Genomic DNA, 14,880 nt, shown 5'->3' with positions numbered 1-14,880 from the left:
TATTTCTCCCCTTGTCCCTTTTTTTATGTTGTTGATGGTTTATGGCAGCTGTGCTGAACTTCTTGCATGGGACCCTGGCTGTTTTTTTTTTCTTTTCTTTTCTTCTTCTTCTTTCACTCTTTTCCCAGACATGACCTTGCCCCTGATGCTAAATCCACCAACACCCCAACATATATCCCCCGTTCAGCCCAGACAAACCTCCCATTTTTACCCACGGGGAGGTGGTACCAGTCATTGCACCGAAACAGGCCGCATTTAACGACATCTGATAACCCTGCTTCGCAGTGGCCTCCATTAAAGAGGCAGATGCTGGGCTCATTTAGCACCATCTGATAACTGTAGCCTCAAATGGCTGCAAATAACAGCCAAATAAAGGAATATTTACCTTTGACTGACAGAACTAGTGTGAAGCATGTTAAGGAACCAGGCTGTTGGCTTTGGCTCGTAGCCAGGCTCTTATCACTATCCTGATCACTTCTAATTTTCATTGTAACAGTTTATTTAGAGGGACTGGTACTGTGCTGTTGTTTTTAACAACTTTAACCCCTCTTTGCAGTGTCTATAATATAGTCACGCTATGGGGAGGAGACACAACATTAGAAGTGGTTTGGATGAACTTGTATTGTCTTTGTGAGCAACGTAATTGCAAGCGAGTGCATAATTGACCAAATTCTCAGACAAAGCGTTTTATGTGTGTGTGTGTGTGTGTGTGCACGCGTGTGTGTGTGTGTGTGTGTTTGCGTAAGAGGGAAAGTGTGTGAGAGTGCAGGAACAGGTGTGAGCTACCACTCTGTATCAAATTGGAAAAACCCAAGCTGTCACGCAAGGAATGTGATCATTCTCTTTATTGCCTTCTGCTGCACTCAAACAAGTGTGTTTATGTCTGTGTGTGAGCCAGAGGGAGAGGGGGAGAGAGAGAGATGTGAAATCACAAAAACAAGAACGAGCAGAGAACATGCGGGAACAACAGAATCCTAGAGTAGGAAATGAGTGGAGACAGAAGAGCCAATTAAGCGCCAATATTTTCTCACAGCTTTCCGTCAAAGAGCACATGCTCTCTAACTCGGTTAAACGCACTCACACTCACGTGGTGAGCAGCTGCGTGTGCTTCCAGTCACATCTCAGTGGGGTGTTTGTTGTCATCCCACCAGGGTTCACGCAGCTAGAATAAGTTGCTCTGTCTTAATCTCATCAGCTCCAATAAGATGTCCAGTTTGTGTTCACTGGTTTAAATCACTATGAGTCATGATGAACTCTGCCAAGAAGAAGGATGCACCTCATTTGCTTTGGCATGCTTTCCTCTGGTTTCGGTGCCTTCTGCTTACAAATTCCAGTATGCCCTCAAAAAAAGCCATGAATTTGCCTCCAAAATTTGGCTCCAGGCGAGAGAATTAGTTCTGCAAATGCACAAGAGGACTGTAAAATTAACTTACTTGAACTGATTAATGCTAATTAAATATGTAAATCTTTATCTTAGTATTAAAGTTTGGTGCAATGTTGTTGAGTCCTCTTTCAATCTTCAAGTTGACCAACCTTTGGAAAATTTTGATCTTAAATGTCATTTCTTTTTCCTATTCTCGCTCCCTCCTTAATCCTTCTTTTCTCTCTTTCCACCCCTGTTCGCTCTACTGCAGGGCGATCGGATGGACAGGGAAGCAATGAACTGTCAGGTCCTCACCGTTTCCAACCACAGCTGTGAAAGTCTGACTCTAGTCGGAAACACTCTGGAGTGCATCGTACCCACTGAGCTACAGGTTGCCACAGCCAAGGAGCTGCAGGTGGAGGTGAGAAAAATGTGCACTACACAGCCACTAAGAGACTGGCGTTGTTATGGCTTCACAAATAAGGAATCAAGTGTTAGTTTAAATAAAAACAATAAAAATGATATTTATATTCTGTTTATTATCAGCCCTATGTGCCCAGTTTTAGCTTTTTCCATGGTCAAAAAACAAAAAATAAACACTTACACATTAGTCCCTAAAACCTACAAAAATCCTAAATTAAAAATTTAGACACAAGTGGAGAAAAGTAGAGAAACCACACCATGTATAAGTACACTGGCAGCGCACCTCTATACCTCCACTCAAAGTGTCCAACAGTCAGTTAACACCTCAGTTAATAAAACCTTTTTTTTTCACTGAGTTCAACACAAACATGCATCAACACACCAGACTTGCACATTAACCCCCTTCCACCCCACTTCCACTGACGTCCTGCTTCATCTTCCCCACATAGTAATAGCAAGCTAAATATTTCAGTCTGTATTCATTTCCTTAAAAACAATGCACGGTGCCGTGACCCGTCTCACTCATCTCTAGGATTCCAGTGAAATATTGGCCAGAGATGAAGAAATATGTTGGTTGTAACAAACTAGCCACTTACCGGTCATAACCCTGTTTCTACCTGCACAAGTTCCCAGAGGATGATGATGAAACAATTCTAAAAGATAGTCTGGAGGTGAATGGATTTGATACAACAAAAGCCCATAAAACTACTTATGGTGCATTTTTGTGAAAGCTCCCCTCTGTTTGTATTATTAGGCTCACAGGAGGAATTTCAGCAATAAAAGGTATCATATCATATAACAGCACCTGCTTCTGAAGGAAACGAGGGTGACTCGCCACAGAGCAGTAATATATTCTGATGAAAGATGGAGAGAGTATGTGCAGCTTTTTTTCTGTTTCCATTAGTATTTTATTTATATTTCATAAAATTTTGTTTTAATACCAATTAGCTCAGGTTTAAGTTGTTTTTTATATTATTTATTATCATCATTATTATTTATTAGTAGTAGCAGTAATAACAGAAATTATAAAATGAAAATTAACATCACTGTAGGAGCCATCAGTTAGCTTTAACCACACCATTTTGCCATTAGTCCATTGTCTGCTGGGAGGACTCATGGGAAACACTACATTCCTTCAGTGTTCCAGATCATTTACAGGAAACTTCAATAAGTCTGCTCTAATGCGGTCCCTAATAAAAAAACAGCTCAGAAAGAGTCTTTTACACAGTGTGTTGAGTGAACAGCCTCAACCAACAGCTGTCTTGTCACTTGAATATACATCAGCACTGAGGTCACTTCTGCTCCTACTATACACTCCAGTGTGCTCACTGAGTTTTTGGGCATATTAAAAATGTTGCATTTTTAAATATCAGATGCTTAATTGATACATTTTTGAGGCTCCTTTGGCATGTTCTTGGGTAAGTCTGCAGGCTTTGCACAACTGTATTTGGACAGTCTTGAACTCTATCAGTCTGTCACATCATGTCTTTCAGCAAATGTTCTATGGCATAAGTCTGGGTAAGCTACTCCAGCATTGTCATGGCCACAGTTTCAAGTCATATGATCTCTCTTTATTTGGCCACATTCATCCTTCCCTCACGTCTGACCTGTCTCCCTGCTCGTGCTGTTGAGAATCAACCTATAGCATGATGCTACCATCACCATGCTTCATTACAGTGGCGGAATTGGATGATGATGAACAGTCCTATTAGAGTTTTATGCAACTGCCTGATGAATGTTGTCCTTCAATTTCAACTGCAGTTTCTCATGTAGTTCTTTGGACTTCATGGTTTGGTTTTTATCCTGACATGCAGGATTGTTAAAGAAAACGGTATGCACCCGAGCACAATCTGGCCGGAATTATTTTGCAGATATTTAATTTGCATTTTTAGATTGAAAATGAACCTGCAACACTGCAAAGTGTCGTAAAAGTGATGTTGTTCGATCTGACAGTAACATATATCGCACCATGATCATATGGCACGTTAAGGTTCTTACTCGACAGATTTTAGAAAGTACAACTCAATTATTTGTTTCTCGAGAATTTTAGTGTTCCTCGTTGTAGCGAACAGCCCTTCAATCATCATAGTAGATTTAGAAATGCCCGCTCTTGTGATACAAACTAATATAATTTGCTGAGCTATAGACCTCTTCATGTCATCCTTAGAGATAACATCCACTCGCCTCCAGACCGAAAGCTATCTAGCTCATCACTGTTGACTTGTGAACTGGACTTCAGAGGAAAGCTTTTATCTCAGGGGAGGGTCAGCCAATATCCTTTAGCGCCACAAGCCTTCAGACACCAACACACACATACACACACACTTACACATATTCGCATTCATATATCCCCTACCTTCAGACATGTCCAGACAGTCTCATTTACACACACAGACAGACAGACAGGCACACACACTCACAAACACACACACACATCATCCCATCTGCAGCAGCAAGCAGCAGTGGAAACCTCATTTCCACAGAACCTAATAATGGCAGAAGCAATATCACTGATGTAATCTGGCTGCAGACTGTGGCAACAGACTGTGTGTGTGTGTGTGTGTGTGTGTGTGTGTGTGTGTGTGTGTGTGTATGACTGAGTGCCAGCTTCATGCTTTTAAAAGCTTTTGTGGCATGCATGGCCATATATGCATGCATGACATAGCGTATGTATCATGTCTGCTGTGATAGTCATTATTATTCAAGCTTCTTGCTACAGACACCATAGTGCAGTCTATAAGTATTAGAAAAATGGCCCTATGCAGCTGTAGGAAAGTTAATTTGTAATAAGCTTAAGATGAGAGATCATGTTTAACATTTAGAAGCAGATCCTGGTTTCCAGTCCACTCACACCAGCAGTGTTGTGCTGCAGAAGTCATGAGTTTTTTCATCTTTTGTTAGGTTGTTACTCTGATGAAGTGTATCAGTGTAATCAATGTACACTTACAGCTCAAGTAATCACAGTACTGTACTTAATGTTCCTTTTATACTAAGAAATACAGTAAAATGATCCTTCGAAGACCTAAATGGTACCACTTTGTTGTAGAAACACGGAAAAATGAGGTGCTACCTCAAGCAAATGCTCGAACTGTGAAAACTTGTACAGGAAATCAGTCAACCCAGTAGTATTTAATTATTGTTTAAAATGCTCGTCAACCTCATGGTCAGGTGTGTTAATAAACCCCAAAAGAGTAAAGAGCAGAGCCAACACAAGAGAAAACACATGCCTGCTTCTTATGATGACATAAATATAAAACTATTTGTCAATAGAGCAAGGGCTGCAAGGCTATTTTGGGAAGATAACTTGAGACATGGTGAGAAAGGCTGTATTCATACAAAAACTATGCATAATGAGCCCTGTCTCCAATTTGATATGTCAGGAACTCGATTACACTCACAGTGGTAACACTGCTGCTCACCAACACTGCTACATCGTTCTTCCAGCATGTAACTGTTTGAGGAAAAATGTCCACTTTAATTGTCATACTGAAAGTAATATTTATTAGAAAGTTTGAAATTAATTAAGTGTAAAGCAAACAAAGTGCACAAAGTGGGGTCTCTAGTGGATGACAGTTTGATCATATTGTTTATCCCATGAACCATTTTCAGTGGCGTCAGGCGGACTCCATCAGACATCTTGGCAAGGTGACGCTGGCACAGGAGCAGGACTACACGGGCCTCATTGTGGGCTGCGTGTGCGTCAGCCTGCTGTTGCTGCTGCTGGGATCGCTGCTGATGTGGAAGAAGAACAAACACATTGATGGTAAGACCAAAGAGGGTCACAGAGCCCACGACACTCCGGGTTCTGAGGCTTAGAGCCATTTGATCCTGGACATTGGTATAACAGCATTATTTTTACAACTCGTCCAAATGTTATCTGCTCCGAAATGTTATTTTAATTATGACTTGTACTCACAAATTCGAACAGTTTATTAAATGACTAGAATGCCATTTTCCTTTAACATGTTTGATTAGATTGCAGCAGCTCACCAGTGATTTAAGAAAAGTATTAATAATGTGCATATATAATACATTAATAATTGCAAATGAACTTCACTGTGTCTTCTAACCTGTGTGCATGTGTGTCTGCTGGGTTTCATTTTGCCTGGTCGGTTTGACGTTTAAAAGTTTGTCTGAGGGGCGCACTGGTGGAAATGCTTCGCCTTTCTCAGTAATTTGTCTCTCCCTCCCTCCTGTCCACCCACCCCCACACACCCATCTTTTCTCTTCTTCTGTCCTTCCTCGTCCTTCCTTTCCACTGAATTTTCCATTACATTTTCTACATCCCGTTGCCCTTTGTCTCTAGATCTGTCTGAGGTGTGGTATGATGGCCGGGGTCACATCCAGCATCTGGACAGGCTGGCTAACGCGAGGAGTGTCAGCCCCACTAACGAAATGGTCTCCCACGAGTCAGTCGACTATAGAACAACCCTGCTGGAGGGTACGTCAACCAGATAAGCCCCTCCCCACCTGTCAACCTCTTCTCCTACTCCACCTTTCTCCCTCCTATCTACTCTGCTTCCCTCACCGTGGGGCTGAACGCTAATGCTAGCCATGCATGCCTTACTGTACATGTTGTGAATTAACATCCCTTGCCTTGATGAATTAAGCAGTTTTGTCCATTTCAAGGAAGCGTTTTATTGCTCCCCAGAAACACCTTCTTTGTTGCGCTAGAAACACACAGGTAATTAACCATTTTAATCTCTCGTAATAAAAAGACTATAGAGCTCCAAAGAGCTATGTCATCTCTCTGTTAGTTTGTGATTGATTCTTTGATAATGCATTTGATTTGATTAGTTACTATCTATAAAAATCAAATAATTTAAATGTATTACCATGATACAGATTAGCATTCCAAACATATTAATTTTAAGCAATTATCATTTTTAGTAGTCACCTCTTAATCTGTTTCACCATGGCCTGTTTTTAACACACAGCCAACACAACTGGTGGATGATTGTATAGTTGTTGACCATCAGGCAAAACTGTGGTTCTAAAACTGCGGTTTTTGTTCTCTCACTTTGCATCCTCAGGCTGTGAGAGAGGCCTGTATCGTGATATTTAGTGTCATGGTCAAAGCTGTTTTCCAGCTGCTAAAATGTGACTTGAAAGGCTTAAAATCTAAGAAGATAGACTTACTAATGAACTAACGCTTGCCCGCAGGGACAGGTTGTAGGAGGAGGTTTGGTTGTAGGATCAGTAGCTGAGCTTAACAGCTGTGTCCACTCCGTTTGGCTGTTTTTTGTTCTGGCTTTTAAATAAAATGTGGGTAGTTTAGAATTCTTTTCCTTGTGCTATAATCATAGAAGAAAACCTTTGTTTTTCCACCTCTGTCGACCTCAGTTACAGTGTTAAGTTTCTTACTGCCTTCGTAGCTATCCTTCTCTGATCACATAATGCAACTTGACCTCTCGAGGCACTGCTGATACAGTCACTGACCCCTGACCTTACCATCTCCTTTACTTCTCCAGATCAGGGCACCGACAGGCCCGAGACATGCCGAGCACCTCCTCCTATCTATGGGGGCAATGGGGAACTGCTGTCTCCCAGATTGGGGGCCTTAGGAGGTGGGATAGGGATGGGTCTGGGAATGGGAATGGGAATTGATGGTGATTTGGTATCACCCCTGCTAATGGCCCCGGTCCACATTGACCCATCCTGCCTCCACCCAGACCTACTTACTGAAGTTCAGCACGTGGTGATCGCCAGGGAGCGGCTGCTTCTCCATCTCAACCAGGTCATCGGCAGAGGTGGGAGGCAAAGATTTCATTTTGTAGAAACTGTTGTGTATGAAGATCCAGTGCAAACTGCTCTGTCAAGTCTTTTAATGAACACATGAAGAATGGTGGATTCATCAATGCAAGGAAAGGAAAAATAATGACAGATTGATTCATTTCAGCTGTTTTCTGCAGCTCGAAATGAGCATGCATTATCATTGTGACCATTCAAAAATGCAGTGATAATTAAGTACTCACCAAAAGCACTAACCTGAAATCAAAATGGACTGTTGTTAGTGTTGTACAGCATGCCTAAATTGTGCACTCTGATGAAATAATGCACACTATATATAATATACACAATACAAGGGTGATTAAATGACCTCAAAACGGCGCCAATGTTTATAATCTCGCAGTCTTGGTCCAGTGTCAGTTTGCATTTATAGAGAAAATAAAAAAGCATCTGGACTCCAAGCATAAAAATCAATCCATTTGCTTTACCTTTGTGGTCACAAATTAACACACAGATATAAACAAGATAAACACAGCCAAAGTTACACGATCTAAATTTGTATTATATGGTTCTTTTAACAGGAAGTTTGTGGAGACTGACTTGTTTTTGTCAGCCGTTACAGGAACTGAACAGTTTTTGACACTTCAGCAGCAGATTTACATTTTATCATGTTGCATTTTGTTATGTCACATTACGCTACGCTACATTACACTATGTTACGTTATGCCACGTTACATTACGCTACGGTACATTACGTTCCATTACTCTGCTCTACGTTACGTTACATTACGTTACTTTTAGGTCCAGACACAGAAGCCTCTTGCTGTGAGAGTGCTAACCACTGCATCCATTACACCACTCTCCAATTAGCTATTAATTAATTCTACTCTGTTATAAAACATTCACTTTAGTGCATCTATCTATACTTTTTTAGTAAGGTTCCATCAGCGTATAGACATCACAGCCCATTTAGCATTCACCAATCTCAACATTTCTATACACTTTCTTTCTGTAACTTATACCTTTTTTTCTGAAATAGAGGAAAAATACTGTAAAAAAAAAAATTTGAGCAATTTTAAAGATTGTGGTTGTTGTAATGCAAGAATGTATTTAGGATTTATGTTAAGCTATACAAAAGCTAAAGTTACCCACAAAGGTTTTAATTGCCTGCATTATCAAACCGCAACCATGACATGCAGACACAAAATCACTTCAAATGGTGACATTTAAGTAGGCGGCTCACAGTCGCAGATCAAATTCAGTTTCAAGAGGAGAAAAAGACCCAAACCCCTCCGTGTCACCCACAACAGCCCTCTGCCCCCTTGGCTGAATTATCCCCTGAAGTCTGGATTTGGTGGCTGGAGTTTTTCAAAGTGGCGTAGGATGATTTGTTCACAGCTAGTATTCCCAGGATCCATTGTTGAGAGTTGTAATCCAACACCCTCAGCCATCTGCAAGGACGTGATAGGAGAACGCCGCGCTTATTTAATTCCTGCACCCCTCCCCGTCTGGGGCAAGCCTTCATGTCTTAAAGCAGAGTTATAATTCAATAAAATGTATAATAACTCAAGCGGGTTTGGCACTGGTTATGAGCTTATACGGGGTACTAATGAATAAAGCTTCATACTGAGTTACTCGGAGGTCTAAGGTTTAGTGTGATGGTGAATTTGCTGTTTCGAGTGTGAAACACATGAGAGAGGGGGGTTTTTTTCTTTTCTTTTTTTCTCCACGGATCAATCAAATCACCACGATGCTGTTGCACCAAAAGTTAATTTTTATATGTACGCAGAGGACAGACATGTTTATGTTATTCCTGGTACTGCTGTGATTGTGAGGCCGATTAAAAGGACACATGGCTATAATCATTCTTTCGAGACAAAGGCTTCATTAAACCATGATATCAATGAAGGATGCTGATTGCATCGATTTGATCGATGAATGCTAAGTGGTTAATTTAGTTGGGGTGGGGGGGGTGTCCATTTATGGGCAAGATTTAGAAACTGCGGTTTACTGACTGAATCTATGAGTAGATCAAGCCATGAAGCAGAATATCTGATCTAAATTACATTCACAGACACGCGCACAAGCAATTGGAATCTGCTTGTCTCAGTTTGCTTTGATGGACCGCCAAATTTTACCTTCATGCTTTTGTTATGTTTCTGAGTCACGGTGAAACGCAGGATCGTCAAATTTTATGTCCGCTTGGGCCTCAAGGGTTCAAGTAACCCATTATACAATCATGGCCTTAACAAACTCTTAACTGTTTTCTAGCCAAGTTTGTGATTAAATCATTGTTTTATGGCACAGTGGTAACAGATCTATTACCACTAATGGTGTGGCCTCACAGCTGGATCCTATTGTCACTCGACCTGAAAGTGTTGCATCCCATTTATCACTGTCATTTGTGTGGGGTAAAGAAGTGCTGTTTGTTAGTCCTCTACAGGTTTAAACACGAGGTTTTCATTTCCCCGATGATGACTGACTAATGCTGTACGTCGTGTTGTAACCTGCAGGCCATTTCGGCTGTGTTTTTCACGGAACGCTGCTTGAGCCAGACGGCCAGAAGCTACACTGTGCCGTCAAGTCCCTGAACCGTAAGTACAGATTCTTTTCATCAATGTATTAGGTTTGGTTTTAGCAGTTTTGATGGTGTTTTTGGGGGGTGGAGGGTCTTTACTGATGCCATGTTCATTTTTATACAGCAGAAGTTTTGTCTGTTTAAACCAATGGTACTGTTTCTCACATCACCGACACTATGTTCTTTATCAGCTCTCCTTAAGCTTGAATAAGGTGCCTGCCTTTCAATGAACTACAAATACACACATATACACCAAAACCACTTCATTAAGAATGCCTCTGCTGCTCATTAATGCAAATATGTAATCAGCAAACACACAACATTTTCAGTGAATGAACCAAAAAAGAAAAAATCGAGTGAGGGGCGGTGAGGAAAATGTCATTTTGTTGTCAGAAAAGAAAGGCCAGATTGCTCCAAGCTGATACGAAGGCAACAGTAACTCAAATAGCCACTCATTACAACCCATGAAGAAGACCACCTCTGAATGCACAACACGTTAAAGTTTGAGGCAGATGGACTCCGGATCAATCTTCTGCATCACCTAATTAATACACTCTCTGACAATATGACACACAGTTTGCATAGAGTAGTTTAACCTCTTCCCAACCAGCTTATGGGTTCACTCAAAGTTACCACGGTGGTGTATCCAGGTAAAAAGACAACCACTTTTGTGACTTTTAACCCAATATTTAGGCCTCAATTCAGATAATATGTACAGTATGTAAACAAGTGCCACTGAAGTGCTCCAAGGAGCATAACCATGTGTCTCCCTCTGAAAATCTCACTCCAAGTAAATGTAATTAATAAATAAGAGTCAGGTGTGTGCAAAGTGAGGCTTCCCTGGGTAAAATGCATCATGACCCCTCCCTCACCTGACACACACACAGACTAAAGACACTGTTGTTGTCTAAACGGATTTGCATCCAGCTACAGTTATTCAATCATTCATCTAGTTATATTATATTGCATACTTATTGTATGATATCACCGCGCTCCCAATGGCATTAAAGATCTCATCTCATCAGAAGCCTGAATCCTTTTCAGGCTTGAAATGATGGTGATGAATGAGCATTCGATAGTGAGGACAGCATTAGGGTCCCGGCTAATCGTGTAACCTGTCAGTTGCAGCAAGGGAGATTGATGCAGGAACAATATGGGGAAAGGACCTGTGTAGCTGCTAGGGGACACAAACCACAGTAGGATGGTAGGATAGGAGGTAGTAGGATAATTTTCGGTGGTAGGACAATTGTAGTGAACGTGCAATTGAATTTTGTTGCAGTCAGTAGCTTAAATTGATTCCTTTATCCTACTGTAGCTGTTACTATTATATCTAGTTGAATGGCAAATATGTTTTATGACAAGCACGAGTAGTTTATGTGATAGAGACATTCTCCTCACAGAAAAACTTCAAGATCAAGCCTGAAATCAAATGTCTTCTCTTTCTGCCTTTGGGGTCTGACCTCAGCTGAAGGCTAAAGAGCTTCCATTTCTAACTAGATTATAGCAAAGTCAGCAGGGCTAAAGTGCAAGACACCAGAAGCAGGGATGCAATTGGCAAATGGGAATGGGTCAAGTCTGGGGTGAATCTTCAGGGAGGGTGTTTTCTTAGATGGGTTTCTATCAGCATTCTCATTCCCCAAAGGTATCCAAGGAAGGGGCTTCCCACTGATATCGTGACAAGAGAGTTGCACCTTATCTTACAATTATCATTCCTGCCAAATGTCAAATGTTCATAAACAAAGAAAAACATTTAAAGAGGGCCTATTCAGCCACTTAATCTTTTTATTTTATACTGGGCCTTGATGCAGTGACTAAATTCATGTTTTTAGTGTGAAATAAGCTCTTTTAGCTCCTGTCCCCTTAAGCCAACTTTCTTCTCATTGGTTACCCAGTTCAAACAGAAGGTTTGAACATAAGATGGGAGGGGATGAACAGCTGTATTCATAATTTAAAAAAGAAAACCATAATAGGTCCCCTTTAAGTGTATTTTATTTCGACTTTACGGGGGAATTTTAGAAATCTTTCATGATAAAAGTCAAAAACTAACTAAGCTAACATGAAAATGATGTCAACTTATTTTTTTCTTATCAGGCATCACAGACTTGGAAGAGGTGTCTCAGTTCCTGAAGGAGGGGATCATCATGAAGGACTTCAGCCACCCCAACGTTCTCTCCCTGTTGGGTATCTGCCTTCCGCCCGAGGGCTCACCCCTGGTGGTTCTTCCGTATATGAAACACGGTGACCTGCGCAACTTCATCCGTGATGAGGGACATGTAAGGGCCCACATAAAAGCATGTTGCAAATTTCTCCACCAGAACTTTTGTTCATTTCAAGACACATTTCACAAGTTTGATGATGTGCTACAAGGTGACTCTAATTGATTCTTCCAGAACCCAACAGTTAAGGACCTGATGGGCTTTGGGCTGCAGGTGGCCAGAGGGATGGAGTATCTGGCCAGCAAAAAGTTTGTCCACCGAGACCTGGCTGCCAGGAACTGCATGTGAGCTGGCATTTACCTATTTAGCATAAAGTGATGGAGTTTCAAATATAAAAACGCACAACACAGCAGAAAATAGAAGTAAATCCAGGTGGGAAGAGACAGAATCAAAGAGAGCAATAAAGAGTAGAATAAGTACCTTATAACAATGGCAAGTAGAAAATAGTCAAAGAAAAAAGTTAAAGGTAATGATTTCAGTTTTTGTTAAAATGAAGTAAAAAGAAAGGCATTTCCTGTTTTCCCCGACAGGCTGGATGAGAGCTACACAGTAAAGGTGGCAGACTTCGGCTTGGCCAGAGATGTTTATGACAAAGAATATTACAGCGTTCACAACAAGAGCGGAGTCAAGCTGCCCGTTAAATGGATGGCTCTGGAGAGTCTGCAGACGCACAAGTTTACCACCAAATCAGACGTGGTGAGGACTTTTTAGCAGTGTTTAACTGTTTACATCAGAACAACAAATATGTCACTAAAGGAATAACAATGAAACTCTCTCCATGTAGTGGTCTTTTGGCGTATTGCTATGGGAACTCATGACCCGCGGAGCTCCGCCGTATTCTGATGTGAACTCCTTCGACATCACCGTGTTCCTCCTGCAGGGGAGGAGGCTGCTGCAGCCTGAGTTCTGCCCTGATGCCCTGTGAGTGTGCACACATACAGTATGCAGAAGTTAATTTAAATGAAAAACCAGTGCAAGTACAACATTTCTTTTCTAAAGGCTTTTTGATTCTGATTGCTGAGCACTTGTTGCTGTAGTCAAGTGCTGACCCATTAGTGAAAGAGTTACTGGAAGTGTTAAGAAAACCTTTTCTCTTGACAGAGTCGAGTTTTTTTAGTTTTCTTTGGAACAGTTCACATTGGATTTTTCAGGCAGAATCTGCTGCCAATCACTTGTCAGACCAGGACTGTTTAGACTGTTTCAAGCAAACTTGCCTGAAACTCTTAAAATAAAATAAAAAAATTCTATTTTTAAAAAAAAAAGTCAGTCATTGTCAGCAAAGCTCACTTAACACTTGCTCTTATCCATTAAACTCTGGCCTGTGAAGCAAATGCCAAGAATGATCTCATACATCCCAGATAACATCATAAGGTGCACTGTGTGCATAGTGTGTGTGTGTGTGTGTGGACATTAGAGGGGAATGGGAGTGTTCAGGTGAGAGGGAGGCAGAGGCCCAAATTTCCCAAGCTATAAATTAAACAGACGTCAGGAGATGATGCACATCTGCAAATATTTGTGCAATTTTTCATTCGTGAGTGTTCACAGGATGTTTTGGGTCCCGTATTATGGCAGATACCTCAGGCTCTTTAATAAGGAGGTGTTAGTTCCTGAATACTTAACAATGAATTGTTTTTTTTGACAGTTATTTTGCTTCGGTGCAAAATATTAAAAATGTGGCCCACTCGAATTACAGATGTTAAATACAAATAGCCCTTAAAATATTTTACTTTTTTTCACCTGAACACCTGTGAGGGAGAAAAAAACAAACCTTTATAAAATACTATGTGAGGGAAATGAAGCCCTTCTAATAAGTGAAACTGAAAAATGTCAAAGAAACAGTAGTAGCACAGAAGATGCAGGATATTTTAGAGCTACGATATAATAAATAAAGTCATCACACAAAGAAAAAATATGCAATAACTTAACCAAAGTCACATTCAACATCTCTAGAACTGACTAAACTGCTAGGATTGCTGGGAGCCCACCACTGATTGGCTGGGCCACATAACAACAGATCACGTGATTTGTCCGCCCAAAAAGATGTGTTTACAGTATCTATTTATATTACAGAAATATCAAACATTACAAACACCTTGTGATGCTTTTTTTGTAGCAGGAGCTACACAGTTCATGTTTGCCATGACCAAGAATTCACCTCTTGTGTTTGTAGAAAGAAATGCCTCGTCGCTAATGGACATAAATAAACAGCAATCAGACTCGTTACAGAACAATCACTAAATGTTTGTGTTTGTGCAATTTTTTTGTGCTGCCCTCATACGCTGGCTTTCTAAATTGGCACTACTTCTTCAAAAAATAAAAAATAAAACAACTTTTGAGAATTTGTAAAGTAAGCAATTGTCTCCAATTAGTGTAAAAATGTTCCGTTAATTTCCCTCTTTTGTAGAGCCCAACTATTACATCATATCATGGTGGATATTATGAGTGAATTTTGGCCTCTTACAGACATATGTATAAATAAAAAAATCAGAAGGGTGCTGTGGGCTGTTTTGATGCCTTGTCCATCATGTAGCTTATACATATAACAAACATACATAGATAGATTTTTTTTT

The 14,880-nt window shown here is 40.7% G+C and overlaps 1 protein-coding gene across 2 annotated transcripts in view; it reads left to right on the top strand.

The window, feature by feature from the left end:
- The window catches only part of met (MET proto-oncogene, receptor tyrosine kinase), a 68,968-nt gene that overhangs the window by 50,901 nt on the left and 3,187 nt on the right, over window positions 1-14,880 (top strand). For both annotated transcript variants that reach the window (XR_266438.4, XM_005454185.4), the window contains exons 12-20: window positions 1,635-1,784; window positions 5,396-5,549; window positions 6,093-6,227; window positions 7,258-7,536; window positions 10,030-10,110; window positions 12,186-12,367; window positions 12,485-12,594; window positions 12,841-13,006; window positions 13,095-13,231. Coding sequence is in view for 1 of the 2 variants with exons in the window: in XM_005454185.4 (XP_005454242.1) it covers window positions 1,635-1,784; window positions 5,396-5,549; window positions 6,093-6,227; window positions 7,258-7,536; window positions 10,030-10,110; window positions 12,186-12,367; window positions 12,485-12,594; window positions 12,841-13,006; window positions 13,095-13,231 (1,394 nt within the window). In the remaining variant the exon portion in view is untranslated. The remainder of the gene's footprint in view (window positions 1-1,634; window positions 1,785-5,395; window positions 5,550-6,092; window positions 6,228-7,257; window positions 7,537-10,029; window positions 10,111-12,185; window positions 12,368-12,484; window positions 12,595-12,840; window positions 13,007-13,094; window positions 13,232-14,880) is intronic.

The sequence above is a fragment of the Oreochromis niloticus genome, linkage group LG7, assembly GCF_001858045.2.
Source record: "Oreochromis niloticus isolate F11D_XX linkage group LG7, O_niloticus_UMD_NMBU, whole genome shotgun sequence".
Lineage (NCBI taxonomy): Eukaryota > Metazoa > Chordata > Actinopteri > Cichliformes > Cichlidae > Oreochromis > Oreochromis niloticus.
The sequence above is the reverse complement of the archived record's forward strand: the minus strand, read 5'-3'. Positions and strand labels throughout refer to the sequence as shown.